At 38.2% G+C, this 16,017-nt stretch overlaps 1 protein-coding gene across 2 annotated transcripts in view; it reads left to right on the plus strand.

Annotated features, from left to right (window-relative positions):
- Nucleotides 1–16,017, plus strand: part of NDUFAF2 (NADH:ubiquinone oxidoreductase complex assembly factor 2) — a 71,487-nt gene that overhangs the window by 48,593 nt on the left and 6,877 nt on the right. For both annotated transcript variants that reach the window (XM_066182368.1, XM_066182369.1), the window contains one exon: nt 8,328–8,368. In XM_066182368.1, the coding sequence (XP_066038465.1) occupies nt 8,328–8,368 (41 nt within the window). The remainder of the gene's footprint in view (nt 1–8,327; nt 8,369–16,017) is intronic.

A 16,017-nucleotide genomic window follows, 5' to 3' on the forward strand; every position in this document is an offset into this window, starting at 1 on the left:
GCTGGGTCCTGGGACTTCTCTAGTACACTTAAATGATTCAGTGTGTATACAGCCTTAGCTACCTTGCTCTGTGAGGATTCACCACATGTTCCTGCCTTTTGTTTTTCAAGTAAACTTTGTTCTAAAGTGCTGTGTGCTCTTTCCAAGGTATCTTGTCCTGTTGCTAAGCGGGGGATACCTGTGTGGTATGACATGCCCCAGAGCTGTAGGAAGTGTCTTGGTTTTTTGTGAAAACAATGCAGGGCCATTGTCTGTTTTGATGGAATGGGAACTACCTAAAGCAGCAAAGGCTGATCCCCAATGTGCAATGGCATCCTGACTTTTTTCTCCTATGTGTACTGTAGCCCATATTGCTGATGTAAAGGTGTCAATGGATAAATATATGTTTTTTTGATATCCAGATTCAGGGATATGTGTGACATCAGTTTGCCAGACTTGCAAAGCATGTAGTCCACGAGGGTTTACCCCCATCTGCAGCGGTGCAGTGTGGCCTTGGCAGTCAGCACAGGTGTTAACTATATTACAAGCCTCTGTGTTTGACAGCTGGAACTGTCATGGTAATGCTCAAACACCTTGGTGGAAAAAATCATGTGATGCCTTTGCTTGTGCCAGCACATCTGGCTGTGGTGCTGTTCAAGCAGGGCTAGCTAGCTTATCTTCTTGAGCATTGTCCTCTGTGCTGAAGCCTGGTAAATTTGTGTGACTTCTGACGTGTAATTTGTAATAGGGGCTAGTTCTGGCTTGGATAGTGTGGCACAGAGTTTTTAGTAAATCAAATAGTTGTGCATTATCAATTGCCTTTAGCAGTGCTCGATCTAATCTTTGTGTGGTATCAGCAACATAGTCAGAGTCAGTCACAACATTTAGAGGAGTGTGGGGACAATGTTGGAAAGCCATAGCCATGGCATGCAGTTCTACTAACTGCACTGATCCATTTTTATAACCCTCCAACATTTGCCACTTGCCTTACTCTTTCTGTGTTACAATGGCCTTTCCCATTTTCCCAGAACTGTCAGTGAACTCTGTAATACCTCTTAATGGTGTTCGGCTTTTTAGAGATTTTAAAGAGAGTACAGTTTCTTCACTCAATTTTAGCAATCTCTGGCTTGGTCAATGGTAAGTGATTTGTCCTTAAAATTTCTGCAAAGCACTTTGCAAGGCTGTATTGTTAGCAAAACACCATTCAAATTGCTCTTGTGTCACAGGAGTAATAATTTTTGAAGGATCTCTAGCATTTAATTGTAGACACCTGCAGCAACATCTGATAATTAACTGTGCAATTAGTTCAAAGATGGTGAGTGCTGTCTTTTTTGGTTGGTGAGGTAGAAACATCCACTCTAGAATGTGCAAAGGTTCAGGCCAGTGTGTATCCCACTGTCCAATAACACCAGTAGGATGAAAATTAATAATGAGAATAAACGCAGTGATGCACACTGGCCATATCCAGTGGACTTGTAAGTTTGTGATGACTTGCTCTACTGTTTTGAGAGCAGCTTTTGCCTCTGGGGTTAATTTTCTGGGGGAAGTTAATTCAGGGTCATCCTTTAGGTCAAATAAAAGTGCTAATTGAGAGTTGGTGAGTCCTAGGTAAGGTCTGATCCAGATGATGGTACCCCAAAGGTTTTGTACATTGTTTAGAGTTAGAATTTTGGTTGAATTGTTTATGGCTGTATAGTCTGATTCATTATTTTGAGTCCCAAATATTTCCAGGGTGGTTGCTGCTGTACTTTCTCTGGTGCTGCCTGCAGCCCAAATGTTTTTAATACTTGCAACAGGCTTGGTTGAATCACTGAGAGTTCTTTTTGGTTTGGGTTGCAATTGAAATGTCATCCATGGTAACAGTATGCCCCTAGAAATTGTTCTCTCACTGATGAGAGTGCCTGAGCAACATATCACTGACAGACTGTGGGGCTGTTTTGCATGCCTTGGGGTAGAACCTGCCTTTGATAGTGCTCCACTGGTGCAGCATTATTAATAGCAGGCACGGTAAAAGCAAACTTAGGGATATCATCTGGATGCAATGGAATAGTGGAAAAACAGTCATTTAACTCCACAGTCAGAATGTCCCAGGTGACAGGTATCATAGTAGGAGATGGTGTACCAGGCTGGAGAGCCCCCATGCTCTCCATAACGGAATTGATCTTTCTCAGTCATGGAGTAATCTCAGTTTAGCAGATTTCTTTTTTATAACAAATACTGGGATGTTCCAAGGGTTCACAGATGGTTCTATGAGTCCTTGAACCAGTTGTTTTTGTACCAGGGCTTTAAGGGCATCTAGTTCCTCTTTTTCAAGGGACCACTGTGGTACCAGCACAGGCTGAGTAGTGAGCCATTTCAGCATTAATGTGGGGAACTTTACGCCCTCTAATACAGTGGTCTCTGGCAAAAATCCATTCCCACCCAAATTCCCCATGCAGATAGGACATCCCTCCCCCAGAGAATTAGTGGGACTGCAGTGTTGTGTGGCTGTACTGTAGCTGTTTGTCCTTCAGGTTTTTTACCAAAACAGTTTTGCTGCTCAAACGGCTTTGTGTGATCCCTCCAAGGCCAGCAACAGTAGATCCAGCAGGCTCGGTGAGCCATGATGGAGGCCAGGTGTGGGCAGAGATAATGGTGACATCTGCTGCTGTGTCATTTAAGCCATTGCTGCTCTTTATCTGTGAAGGCTTAGCTTGGGACATCATAACAGTGCAAACCATATAGGTCTTTGCTCGCTTACAACTTGAGTCCAGCAAACCTGGGGCAGTCCTGTCAATCCGAAGCCTTGGTCTCCTCGCTGCCTGGAATCTGTTTTAGGGACAGAAGACTTAAAAGGAATAAGTTGAGGAATTCTGGTATTAGCAGGGATAGTCACAGGTGGAATAGGGGTTGATACGATAGCATGTATCTGTCCTGTAAAGTCTGCAACTATGACACCAGAGTGCACAAAGACACCTTGCAGTGTGGCACTGGAAATTCCCAGAAGCAGTGCACTCAGTCCTTCCCCCATGGGCCCCTGGGCCTCAAGGGGAACTTCATAAAGTTTGAATGTAATTCATACCTGTAATGAGTTTATGGATATTGGGATTGAGGTGGATACATCCATGCTAGCTGATCCACTTGTCCTGTCTATGAGTTGGTCACACAGGCTCAGAGGGTGGGAAAATAATTGTGTTGTCACGCGTTTTTCTCTCGTGCTCAGTTTCCTGTTTCCTTGGTTCTAGAGAGATTGTCCATTAATATGAAATTTGGACCTGCATACCTTGGCCGCATGTCCGAATCTCCCACATTGGTTGGAGCTTTTATTCATACTCCTTTGCTCTTGAAGTGTCCCCTGTGGTATAGGCTGATGTTTACAGTTTGCCTTTATGTGGCCTTGTTGTCCACATTTGAAGCATTGGGATGTTTGTTTAACAGCATCCGAAATAGTATTAGCTATTAGAGTCCAGCCACGTTGTGGGGGGGTGTGAAAAACAGCTCTCCAGGGAAAGGATTTGGTGACGAGGGTGCATTCAGGGCAGCATGGCCCCATGGGGAAGTGATTTTGTCCGGCCACCCCCTCTGTGAGCTCAGTAGGGTCCCCAACACCCTTGCTATCTCCTCAGGCATCCATTTTAGTGCATTTTCATCAGTTTTTAACAGTCTCATCAAGTCTAAAATAAGTTTCCAGGGGTAATAACTTTAATTTCTTTTTGATTGCCTCTAGAGATGGCTTTAATTATGAATTGCCGAGTTCACTCCCAAGTATTCAAATCAAGGGCAGCCTCTAATTGTATCAAATCCAAGTTTCTTTGCCCACATTAGAAGATCTTGCAATGCCTCTGAATTGTAATCAACCTCCCTTTCTTCTAGAAGAGCGGACCATACCTTTAGGGTTTGATGTTCCTGTATGGAGATCCATCCTCCCATGGCTCCGATGGTTGTTTTCTTCTGTGTTCAGGAGTAGGTGCAGAAGAATTCTGAGTTTGAGTGGTTTCCACTGCAAAACATCTCTGCTGCTGTTTTTGTAGCTTTTTGCTTTTTCCAGCCCCCACGCTGCTTTCTCGTCTCCCTTGCTCCTGCAGAGAGAAAGCTGTTGACCTCACACAGGGGCACCACCTGTACGGCCAGGGTGCTGAGTTGGAGGCAGACCCACGATACAGTAACTCGTGAGTTCTGAGCAACAGCCAACCACTCTATTGTTCCAAGCTTCCTTTTATAGCCAGTTTGAATTTCCTGACCCTGGGAAGCCTATTGGTTGGGAATCCCTGCACCATCCAGATCTCTGGCCAGTGATGTGTCTGCATCTATGGCTTACATGGGATTGACTGAGGTCTTTGTTCCCCATGAGACTTCTAGGGACAAGCCAGGTCAGCCGAATCGTGTCTATTATTATCGGAATGATTATGTCCAGCTGTAAACCAGCTGCAAACCAGCTGCACATTGCTACAGTCAACTTCTAATTAAATATTTGCATGTGTGCATATGTTGTTCAAATAAAAGGTAATAAAGCACCTACCTAACTTTTTCCATCAACAAATACGTGACTATGGTATAAAGCTGTTCAGTTATTTAAAAGTGCATTCACAAAAGGTGTAATGCAGATCATAAAGAAAGGTGTAAGAGCTTTTTCTTTATTCAACAGACATATTTTCCAAAGAGAATGCAAAATACATAAATTTCAACATATTATTTACTTGAATTTTGTTAAACCTAGTGCTATCTCAGTAGGAAATTGGTTATATTTTTGTACACCTTCATTCTCCCTTTGCTACCATGAATTTCTCTTACACCTGAGTTTTGAGGTGTTGGTGCTTTTTTCGAATAGAGTGCTGAGTGCTCAAAATGTTACTGATAACTTAAAAATCAAAGATTTTAAAAGCTTTTAAAAATCTTCCCGTCTCAAAGAGAACTGCATAAAAACTGGTGAGAATTAAATATATTTATTTAATATATTTAATATATATTGTATATATATTTAATATATTTAATCCCATTCTTATGCCCAAAGATTAAGGAGTCTTCAGGTGAATTATTAGTAAAATGTACTTCTTTTGAAAGACTGATAAAACCATTAGATGCTAAATTCCAATGTGCTAAAATATACTGGAATCAGATGATGTTTTCTTTGCTTTTAAACTTGTATTGCATCTTGAGCTTTATGAAGAATAATTGAGAAGTGGATTTGCACAGAAGAATATGATAATGTTTAACAAACTTCATCTTATGGATATAAAAAGATTTTAGTAAGTTTTCATACTATATTCCTCCCTCAGCTACATGGCAGTGAAGAAATCTTTCATAAAATAACGGCTTTCTTATGCAGTTCATGAGAGATATTAAAATTAATTTACTTGTAGAATTCAGAAAATAATATCGACATTTGTGCCAACATGGTTTATGTACTGTTAAGCTGAAAAACTTCTGTACTCCTGACATTTATTAGAAAAAACGAAGGTTAATAGCTCCAGTAAAACCATGTATTCAAGTGTTGTTATAACTGGAAAGAAAAAGATCGCAGTGTTAAAACTGTGTGCATTGTTTATGTATTTAAATGGATACAGTTCTGTTATGGAAAGTTTGATACAAAAAATCTTCCAAAATTAAGGTTTGTTCCTTTGCTTTGGGTGTTGGTAGTGAGTTCAGTTCATGAATGAAAATGTATTGATTAGTGGTCTTTGCTTCACAGCCTCTGTTCACTGGACATATGTGATTGTGTTACTCTTCACTGTTTTGTTTGCAGCTTTTTAAACGAGGTAGATAATTTAATGATAAAATTGTTTACTAGAAGTATTCCATTCATCTGAAAATCGTTAGTCAAATAACTGCTAAAAGTCACGGGTACTCTTGAAAGAAAATCTATTGTAATGTTTATATTTCAGCAGTACTTTCTAACTGCAGCTTAATTTTTGGAGTATTTAATTTCTTTTCTTTTGGGTATCAGTTATTATAATCATCTGAATTTAAAACGCAGCTGATGTTTTACAAAAATACTGGCAATTTCAAAAGAAGTAAATCAATTTTTCTATGCTGAGAGCTGTGGTATTGAAAACAGTGGTACCCTTCCATAGGTTAGAAGCAAGGCATGGCAAGGTAGAAGATGATATTTTGTTGAAAATAATCTGTTAAATTTTGACCATTTAAAGCTTTACTTTTTATGAGACATTTTGAAGTAGTTTTTTTTTATTTTTTTTTCTCCAGCTGTATCTATTATTGATTAGTGTCTAGTCTGCACACTTTGCTATATCTGAAATCTCTACTACTTTTTGGTTTTTTCTGAATGATATTGCTAAGTATTTCAGTATTCTGAAACTGTTGCTAGGTGTGGACAAAGGTGACTTTTGTCAGGAGGAAAAGCCTATGTGGTAAGATTTTCTTCAGTAGCATGGTTGGTTTTTTTACGGCGTGTATGCAAGGCTGCCAGCTGAGAAGTGATAGTCTCAGTTTAGTCTCTCATTCTGCCAGATTTTGCAGTTTGAAGTCCTTGTAAAATTTAAATGTTTGTAAGTGCTACAGGTACATGCAAAAAGTTCTGTAGTTCTGTAGATTTAATAGGAAGTCATTTAGTTGTATTTTGAATAACCTTAATGGGCTGTTTTTCTTTCCACTGACATAAAACTTGCAGAAAGTTGACTGTTCATAGCTCTGTCACTTCTCCACAATGACAGATTTGGATCTATTTTTTGTTAGGACCACTGAGAAGAAATGACAGGGACTGCTTTTAAGAAAAGTAGTTTGAGAAAGACATTTAAAAGTACATATCTTCAGGAAGTGGCATCTGATAGGCAAGAACCAAAAGTGTTACCTTGCTTCATATCTTTACAGGTATTTTACCATTAAACTTTACTATTAACCAAGGCTATTGGCCTTGCCATCCTGACTAAACTCCAAGCTGTTCTACCATATAGTCTCCGTTTGTTCATATGTTAATTGGAAGCTATTCTCCCTAGAACCAGTTGCATACTGCTGCTGAAGCCATGGTGTTAGTGTTTCACCCCTTATGTAACTGCACTTTTAGAAGTGAGATGATGTTATGACTCTTTGCAGGTTTTAGTGTCTTAGGCTTGTCTAAATCGTTCCCTGGTTTCCCCAAAATACAGCACAAATGGTATTAGAAAATTAAAATATGGAATAGTTACTTCTTAAAGCATTTCTGAAACTTTATAGGTGGGAACAGGTGAGGCCAGGAACTTGGGTGGATTATAGCAAAATGCTGGTTTTGCTCTAATTTTCAAGCATAGTAACAAAAATCTTAATTATCAAAACAGACATATGAAATAACATTTTGCTGCTTCTCAGCACTTGAAAGTGGCTTTCCTTATGTTTGTCATTCTGTTCATTACTGGCTACTTGTATTAATTAATTTGAAAAATATAGGCAGAAAAGACAAATGTCTTTGAAGTATCCAACTAAGAACCTACCAATTGTGTGGATTAAAAAGGCGTGAAAAACTGTTGCAGTAGTAGTATTTCTAGAAAGTGATGTCAGGTCATTCCTCTAAATAATGTCTGTAATAGTTGGAGCTCTCTCTCTTAATTCATTGACTGTACAAAGTGAGACCTGTCAGTGTCTGCAATGGGGTGTCTGGATTGTGGCCTCCTGACAGTCCCAGTTAACAGCGGTGTTAGTGATGGGAGTGGGCAAATGTCTGTGAATCTTGTTCAGAAAAACTGAGCTGCAGGACAACTATCATCACCACTGCTTTTATTCCTCCATTCCTCTGCTGTCTTTTCCAGCATGAATTAACTGAGATGGAGGGATCCTTCCCCCATTCACAGTACCCACCCCTCCTGGAAGTGGGTAAAATCCCACAGAGCCGCACAAAGTGCTTCAGTCCAGGCTCTGCAGTCCCTCAGTCAGGTCTGGGGCTGTACCTTTCATACCTGTAAAGGAATTTTACCTGGTAGTAACATAAAAAGGTTTTCAGCTTTAAGAGTGTCTGAAGTATGTACAGGAATCTTTTTTCTCCAGAGTGGTCTAAGGCTGTTCTTACTTTCCATCAGTCAGCTTGTAATTTTCTTAGGGTGTACCTCAACTCTATTGCAAACTTAACAATAAGCCTGTGCCATAAGCCCTGCTTTTTAAGCCCTGTTTTAACAGCCAAGGTGATACGTAAACTGTGCCCAAGGTCTCCACACTGAGGTGACACCATCCTCCTCCCCTCCCTTCTCTGAAGGCTTGAGTAGTGGAACAGGAAACAACATCTTGTGCCTGCATTTTGGGAAATGACAGGTTTGCCAGGTTGTGGTGAATTCTATTGTATTTTTTTCATAAATACCTGCTTTCTGTAACAAATTCATAATAATTTTGAGTTTTAATACTGTTTGTGATCTTTGAAATAATCTATGTGATTTTTATTTTTTTTTCAGCTTGGATAAGAAAAAAGAGAGAAGATCCACCCACCATTGAGGTGAGATGAAATGTCTTTAAATTTTCAGTTGTTGTAATGACACTACCATAATTAATTCATAATGAACTCATGTGTGCAGTAATCTGTCACTTGTGTGGAAAAATTTAGTATGTTCCTTGCCTAATTGATGAAAATGCACACTGACTAGACATCTAACACTTAGAAAAAAGTAAAATAAGTGGAAACAGAAGCTCCATAGTTCTTTGGTCATTCTCTGTGTGAATTCTTTTAAGATGATATAAGTAGGTTCTTTAAGATGACTATAACCACTATAACCATGGAAGAGTCTCTTCAATTAAACAAATTCTTAAATTACTACTACAGCTTTTTAATTAATGTAAAGTTTTTTTCATGATAGTTGATATTAAAATGTGAGTTTCAAATCCAGCTGCCAGTGGATTCATCAAAACAGGAAAACCACTCACACCATCATTTTACAGTGCTAATGCTACAGGGAGTTGCAGCTATGTCTTTTTCCATAAGAGAAAGCAGAGAAATGTCCCACAGTGTCTTTCATGCTGAAGAGTCTGTGAAGAGTTTAGAAACAATTTTGACTGCTGATCTATGTATGCAGATGCAGGCACACACATACATGACTTGCCCAGCATTTCTGCTACAAGTTGCTAAGCACCAGCTAGGAATGAGAGAGAAGACATTGCTTGTTGCAGAAGATTCAAAATTACACCCATGGAGACAGATACTTGACTTGCATCAGGAGTAACTGTTCAAGTCCAGATCCCTGAAGATGTGTTGGCATCTCCAGCCCATTTGGTCCCTGAGATCTTCTGGAACATCCTGGCCTGTGAGAAGTTGTCCTGACTCCTGTGTGTTGAGATGACTTGGGGAAGCGTGTCAGCATCATTGAAACAAGCTCCTACACAACATACAGCTTTTCAACTAATTTTCTCTGCCCCTCTTTCACATTTGCCACTGAGACTATAGAGACAGTCAGGGCTATAATACACCCATGAATGAAAGAAGTTTAAGTTAAATTTATCCTTAAACCTATTCAGGGAAGTATGTATGAAAACCCACATAGTAAATGTGGGTTTGTTTTGGTTTCTTTTGTTAATTTTTTCCCTTTCCTCCCCAATCTAGTTACTCACGTAGAGTCATGGAACTGATACTACAACAGCTATTCCATCTAAGTTTGGACTGACCTCATTTTAATTACTTCTGGCTAATACCAACTGTCTGCAAACAACTTTTATTGTTGAAATTACCACTTAATGTGAGACTTGAAGATGGGAGCTGTTGTCTTTTGTTCTATCACCTTTGTGAGCCAGGGTGCTGTAATAGTTGCTCTGAGATAAACCTGCTCCAAGGCAGGCAGCTTTGGATCTGGAATTGGTGCAATAAAACTCCTTCTGGTGCTAGAGATGTTGGTTCATTTTTTAAACAGGGAGCAATAAGTCTTCACAAGGAAGAGAACTGTGGAACAATAGTATTCTAAATATTTTACCTTCCAGAAAAAGGAATTCCTGGAGAGTGAAAGATTGCTGTGACTAATGGTGCATTCAGAGTTACGGGACTTCTTATATTTTTAGTTTCATGAGGTAATAGATCTGAGAAATAATTTAGCAGCTAGGTACTTTACCTGCAGGGTAAGTGTGCATTGACCGTATCACAGAGCAGAAATGATAAACTAGGAATTTGAAAATAGCTACCTTTTGAAGTAATCTTTAAATAGTTTTTTTCCTGTGTAAGAAGAAGTAGTTCAAATATATGTTAAAAATTCTTGCTAATATTTTGAATACAATGCTCCAGTCATATTTTTAATAGGTGATAGTAAAGCCTAATATTTTTTCTGTATTACAGAAAATGGTTTGGGGCACTATATATGATCTGCTTTTCTCCTAATTTGAAACTGGCACAAACCCTTACATCACAATATCATAATAAATATAATTATAGTAGTGAAGTACATGTAGCATGTTGTTTGGTCCCTATTTGTAGGGCAAATTTGCCTTTAGTGTTTTAGCTACATAAGCTTTACTGGCTGCTATTCCGTATTATATTGCCCTTTTGACAGTAAAAATGATATGGTGAACTGCTCTTTTACAGCTGTGAAACAAGGGAATATTTGTGGCATATTCCATGTTGAAAGCCTGTATAACAAAACTCCTTGTTCTTTCATGTATTCCTCATGAAAGCAGACTATTTCTGAAAAAGGATATAAAGCCCACAAATTTTGCATTTTTGCTTTAATGACATTTTGCTGTCAACATCTTATGGTAGCAACCGGAAGTTCTTAAAGCATAAGTTTCTGGAGTTGTGACTATGTTCATACCACTGCAGTCTGTAAAAGTACTTTTTTGGATGGTTTTCCTCTCTTTCCTCTACTTTGCCCTTCATTTTTTTTCTTTCTAACAAATGACATATGTTGAACTTTATTACAATTTCTGTTCCACTTCTGTTAGCCTACCATCCCCCTTTTGAATCTTGTATTTAGGGTTTTTTTTTATTTGTCTGCCTTATTTTTTATTAGCTCTTGGCTATTTACGATAGAGGTTGCCCAAGTGCTTAGGTTACCAGGTTTCAGGATGAGGTCTATGAGAAATTTTTACTTGAAAATATTACAGAGATACAACTTCACATAGCAGTTGGATCTTACTGATCACACTGATGACCACATGTTGGGAACCAATGGTTTGGCACTTTAGGCTAACAAAATGTCATTCATAATCATCAGAACGTGTCAGTCATTTAAGTGAGAACAAATGTGAATTGTTCTGCCCTGACAATGGTCGGAGTAGTTGGGTCATGCAAGCTAAGTCTGTTGATGGTTTTCTTGAGACTTGATCATGTTTTGTAGTAGTCAGGCCATTCTTTTTTCCACAGACACCTCTCTTTTTTTTTTTTTTTTTCTTTAATGGAAGAATACTCCAAGTCAGCTTGTGCAGTGTTAAATGTACCACATCCTAATGGTTTCTCTTCTCCTTGTGCACCCATCCCTCTTACCCCATTTTTGAAGGAAGTCACTTGGCCTTTTGTGTCTGGCTAGACATAACTCATGAATGTTGCTCATCACCTTGGTTATTTCTAACCTGGCCAGTTACACCAGGAATGTTAATGCTGGAAGCCTTGGGATATAAATGAAGTAAAAATAATTTTCTGGGATACTGGTTAACTGGTGGTTGCCTTTTGGTTTTTTTACAGCTTGAAATATGCCAAGTCTCAACTCAGTTATGATAAGGGTGATAACTTGACAAATTAGTGCAGATCCCATTGTTTCTTATCTTCTTTTTAAACATACTCTGTTCCTATGGGGAACTGAGGAATCTGGGAATCAGGGAATCTGTCTTGATATAGAGTTCTGGATCATGCCTTTACCCTGTCTGAGCATGCGTACACTATGTATAGTACATATACTCCTTAATAACAATGAGAATCTGAGCTTAAATAGGTAAATTTTTGCAGTACTGTAGCATCCTGTCATCTGTCTACATCCCTTTATATGTATATTGAGTATGATCATATATGGTTGGCTGAAGAAAATCATGACCTTTATTCCTGTGCAGCTCTAAATTACATTTTAACCTGTTTAACTAGGGATTAATAACTAAGTTGACTAATACTTTTCTTTATTATTTATATAGGAAACTATATATATGTAGCAAGTGTTTTTGCAATTAGGAAATATGTCTTTTGTCTAGAGACCTTACAATTTTAAATGAATGAAAATGTTTTAAAGGCTACTAATATTAAAATAATTTTAATCAAATGCTATTTTGTGGAAGCAGATTGAATAATTTAGCACTTTACATGCATATTAGTTCACCTGCTAAGTTTTAATGCTGTCAAAATTTATTGAGAAAAGTTGTCTTGATCTATATAGCAGTTGTTTTATAGAAAGAATGTTCCATCCACGCAGATTATTTCTTTAAAAGGCTATTCCCTTCTGAGCCACAGTCCACCTTCAGTATAGCTCATCCAAATTTTCTAAGGTAAATGTAAATGTGCTGTCTTGCATATGCTCCTACCTCCCAGTTTTCCATCTGGCTACAGATTTCTCAACTGACTTTAAACATGGCATCTTCATATTTTGGATTTTTCACATCTTGTTTGGAAAAGAAAGAAAAGATGCTCATGAAGACAGGGAGGAAACCTTCTTTCTTTAGGCCTTCCTGTGCCTAACTTGTGTTCGATTTTTTTCTTGTTTCAGAGGCATCAGATTTGTAGATGTTTTTAAAGAATTCTGCTATCTGTAACACAAGATATCCAAATGAATTTAGAAATCTAACCCTTATTTTCTCCCATAACAGACCTTATAGCTACACACAACTGACAGTGTCCTGAGGTTCAAGGATATCTGAGAAACTTGGCATTGTTTAAGGCCATGTCTGTAGAATGGAGACAGAAATAAAGTTACAGACCTTCCGGGGGTGTCAGAAAACTAATGAGGAAACTTGTAATTATGGCGATGCCAAGAGAAGCTGGTATGGAGAGAAATTGTTTATCTCTGATGCCGCCAGCGTGGTATCCTGAAAGTGGTGGATGTGAACCCATGGTAACACATCTCTGTGTACACAGATTTTTGTACTAGGTAGCACTTCCCTGTTGATATAAATGCTGCTTCCTCTGTAGCACTCACCGGGCTGCACAGCCACAAATCTCAGTTTGAACTGAAACCTCTCTGTTGTTCTGCATGCATGTGTGGTTTTTCACATTTACTTCCCATTTCATGGGAAGTAAAGTAGAATTGCATGTTCCTTTAATTACCATCAAAATCCTGAAAATAGATTGAAATTGAAAACCACGGTAGATGATTGCTTTTCTCATGCAGAATGTACTTGTTACACAGTAATAAAATTCAGTGAGTTCTGAATTGCACAGTTGGATAGAAGGTGAAATGCTAAAAAAACCTTTTGTGATGACGCCTTAATTCTTTTGAACTATTTCTATCCATAATTATCTGTTTTGGCAAACTCCTTGTCAAGTGAGGGAAAAACATACTTCAATGAATTGTAGTAAGCATAAGGTTTCTTCCTCTCAGCCCCCAAATAATTACATTGAAATTAAATTCTATTTAGTTCCCACAATGTATATCCACTCTTCCCATTTGTTTGATCATAAGTATTACTTATTTGAGAGATGCTATGATCAAAAGTAAGTTCATTCATGTAGGTTAGTTTACACAGAATTTGCATTCCTTTAAGGAGAATGGAATGCAGTGTAGAAAGATGCTTTGTTTGACATTGTTGGGATTGCATGTTATAGTTTTGCCTCTGTCTGCTTTCAGAACCTTCAGTTGAGAAGTTGTAAAATGAGAACACTGACATGGAGATTGTATTTCTTACATAGAGACTAGGGCTTAGCACATGAGTAATTTACTCCTAAAGTCACCAAAAGCTGCACAGTATGATTAACAGTTCAAGAAAAAAATATTTTAAAAGCACAGGGATAAACGTGTCTCTGAGCAAAATATTTCCCACCATTGTTGTCCAGAATCACAACCATATTCAATAACTTAGGCTGCACTAAATAGCATTTTGCATAGTAAATTATGCATGGTTCCAGAGAGGATTATTATTCAATGCAAAAGGGCAGTAAAATTTGACAATATAAAGAACTGAGCTACGAAGACCTTAAATAGAAGGGAGTAGTCATAGAAGTCAATTTAAAAAAAGAAAACAAATCGAGCATTTGCAGAAGCCGTCATCTTTTAGATTTTTCTTCTTGTTCATTTTAACTTTCTCTTCAAGTTTGAAATATAACTGCTTGTCAGCCTCCACAGACAAGCATCGGAGCCAATTTGCCCCATTGCTTCCAGGTTGCCCATGCTGCACATTCCAAGGCTGCAGAGGAAGGAGCTCTGTGCTCTTGTGCTCCTATCCCTGTGGGAAGGAGTGCAGAGCACTGGCTCTATGTCCTGGTTCACTGACAGCGCAGCTGAGCGGGGGTGGAGGCCAAAGTGAAGCGTGCCAGGAAAAGGGCTGGTACAGATTACATCACATGTGGAGTAGGGAAAGCACGGACCAAACTGCAACTGAGTCACAGCTACAGTTCCTTGTTTGCTCTGTGGAGATCAGGGCTGTGCATTGCCCTTTATTCAGGGCAGAGTGCAGTGGTGCCAGCCTAGTTTGTGCTCTGTGCTGCTTCTACACAGTTTCATCTGTAATCTTGAATATATGTGTAGTTTTGGACAAATATCTTTGCAGAATTGTAAAAATAATTCAGGCACAAACCCCTACTGTCTTCATGTGTTGGTGATATGCTTTACAGTCCAGTGTCTCTTCCTTTTGCCTCTTGCTACATTTTCTTGCCAAACACCTGTGTTACTCTGTGGTGCCCTAGAAACTATGTCAGCTCATGCCAGAGATTCTGTAGTTCATAACTAGCACTATAGTAGTTCAGTAATAGTAAGCACTGCTTGTCTGCAGATTTAATTAAAACAAAAATTACTGTGAATTATGATTAATATTTAACTTGTTTACTTTGCTAGTAAATGTGGTATTAGCACTGCATGTAAAACTAAATATTGTAACTGATCAGAGATTTGCTCAAAAACTGAATCTGTGTAAAGCAAATCTTACATTGATTTGATTAACATTATTTGTTGATGGACCGAGGATATTTAGTGTATGTTCTTTGCAAAATTAGCAGTCAGTGTTTGATTTAAATAACTATTTTGGCTAATCCAGATAAGCCTTTCTACTTCAAAGTGCTCCTCTGTTTTTGCCAAGCAGTGACAGCTTTTCATTTACCACATTATTTCTCATTCCCAAGCTGATACTGCTGGGGTCATATTCAGTTGCTGAGTTATCAAGACTTGCCCTGGATCTGAACATTCAGAGCTTCCCAAAGATGAAGTCTTCTCTCTGCCTCCTACTCTTGATGTAATATGATGTAATAGCCAATTATTTCATCTTGCCTATTTAACTTGTCAAACTGGAAAATGGAGTTCAGTTTAATTGTTTGATGATATTCTAAAAAATGGTGATTCAGCTTAACTTCTAGCATTTTGCCTTCGGTAATTTGAAGAAAAATTCTGACATGTTAAATTGTCTTACATAATTTTTTAAATACTCTGCCAAAACAATTTTTTCATTCCATTTGTAATTTTTTAAATTTTTGCCAGCCTACAGGTATGAATTTTTAACAGGCAGAGTTCTAAGTTCAAGTTCATTCATAATTAAACTTAAAATATTTACACTAGACATAAAATGTAAGTATTCTATGAATTGCACTTTCAACAGTTCAAAAATCATTGATCTGTCCAGCTGTTTCTCATTTCTGGCATCAAATAGTAACTAGCTAACAAGATTCAAATCAAGAGAAATCATGAGTATTTCAATTTATGATAACTTAGGAAGTGAAATAGTTTCTAAGACAACATAAAGAAGCTATTTCTATTTTAATCAAAATACAAACACATCTGAAAAGAAATGTGGCATTTTTCTCAAAATTGATAATAAATAAAACCCTTGTAATTAAAGGGTTAGGCCTAAGGTCTTTAGAAAACCTTCTGGAAAGTGCCAATCTGATAAAATAACCTTTAAACCCTGCATATCTGCATGTACCTGCATCCTTAGAGTTCCGTTCACAACTTTGCACTCAGGGGTTTGAAAATATTTTGTGGGAGGCAGGTGCTGGTGACTGGCCAAGAGGGATACAGTGAGGAGAGGACTGGTTCCTCAGGATGTGAG

Source organism: Chamaea fasciata, unplaced genomic scaffold (assembly GCF_029207755.1).
Source record: "Chamaea fasciata isolate MVZ Bird 193981 ecotype frontalis unplaced genomic scaffold, bChaFas1.0.hap1 SCAF_4, whole genome shotgun sequence".
NCBI classification, from domain to species: Eukaryota; Metazoa; Chordata; class Aves; order Passeriformes; family Sylviidae; genus Chamaea; species Chamaea fasciata.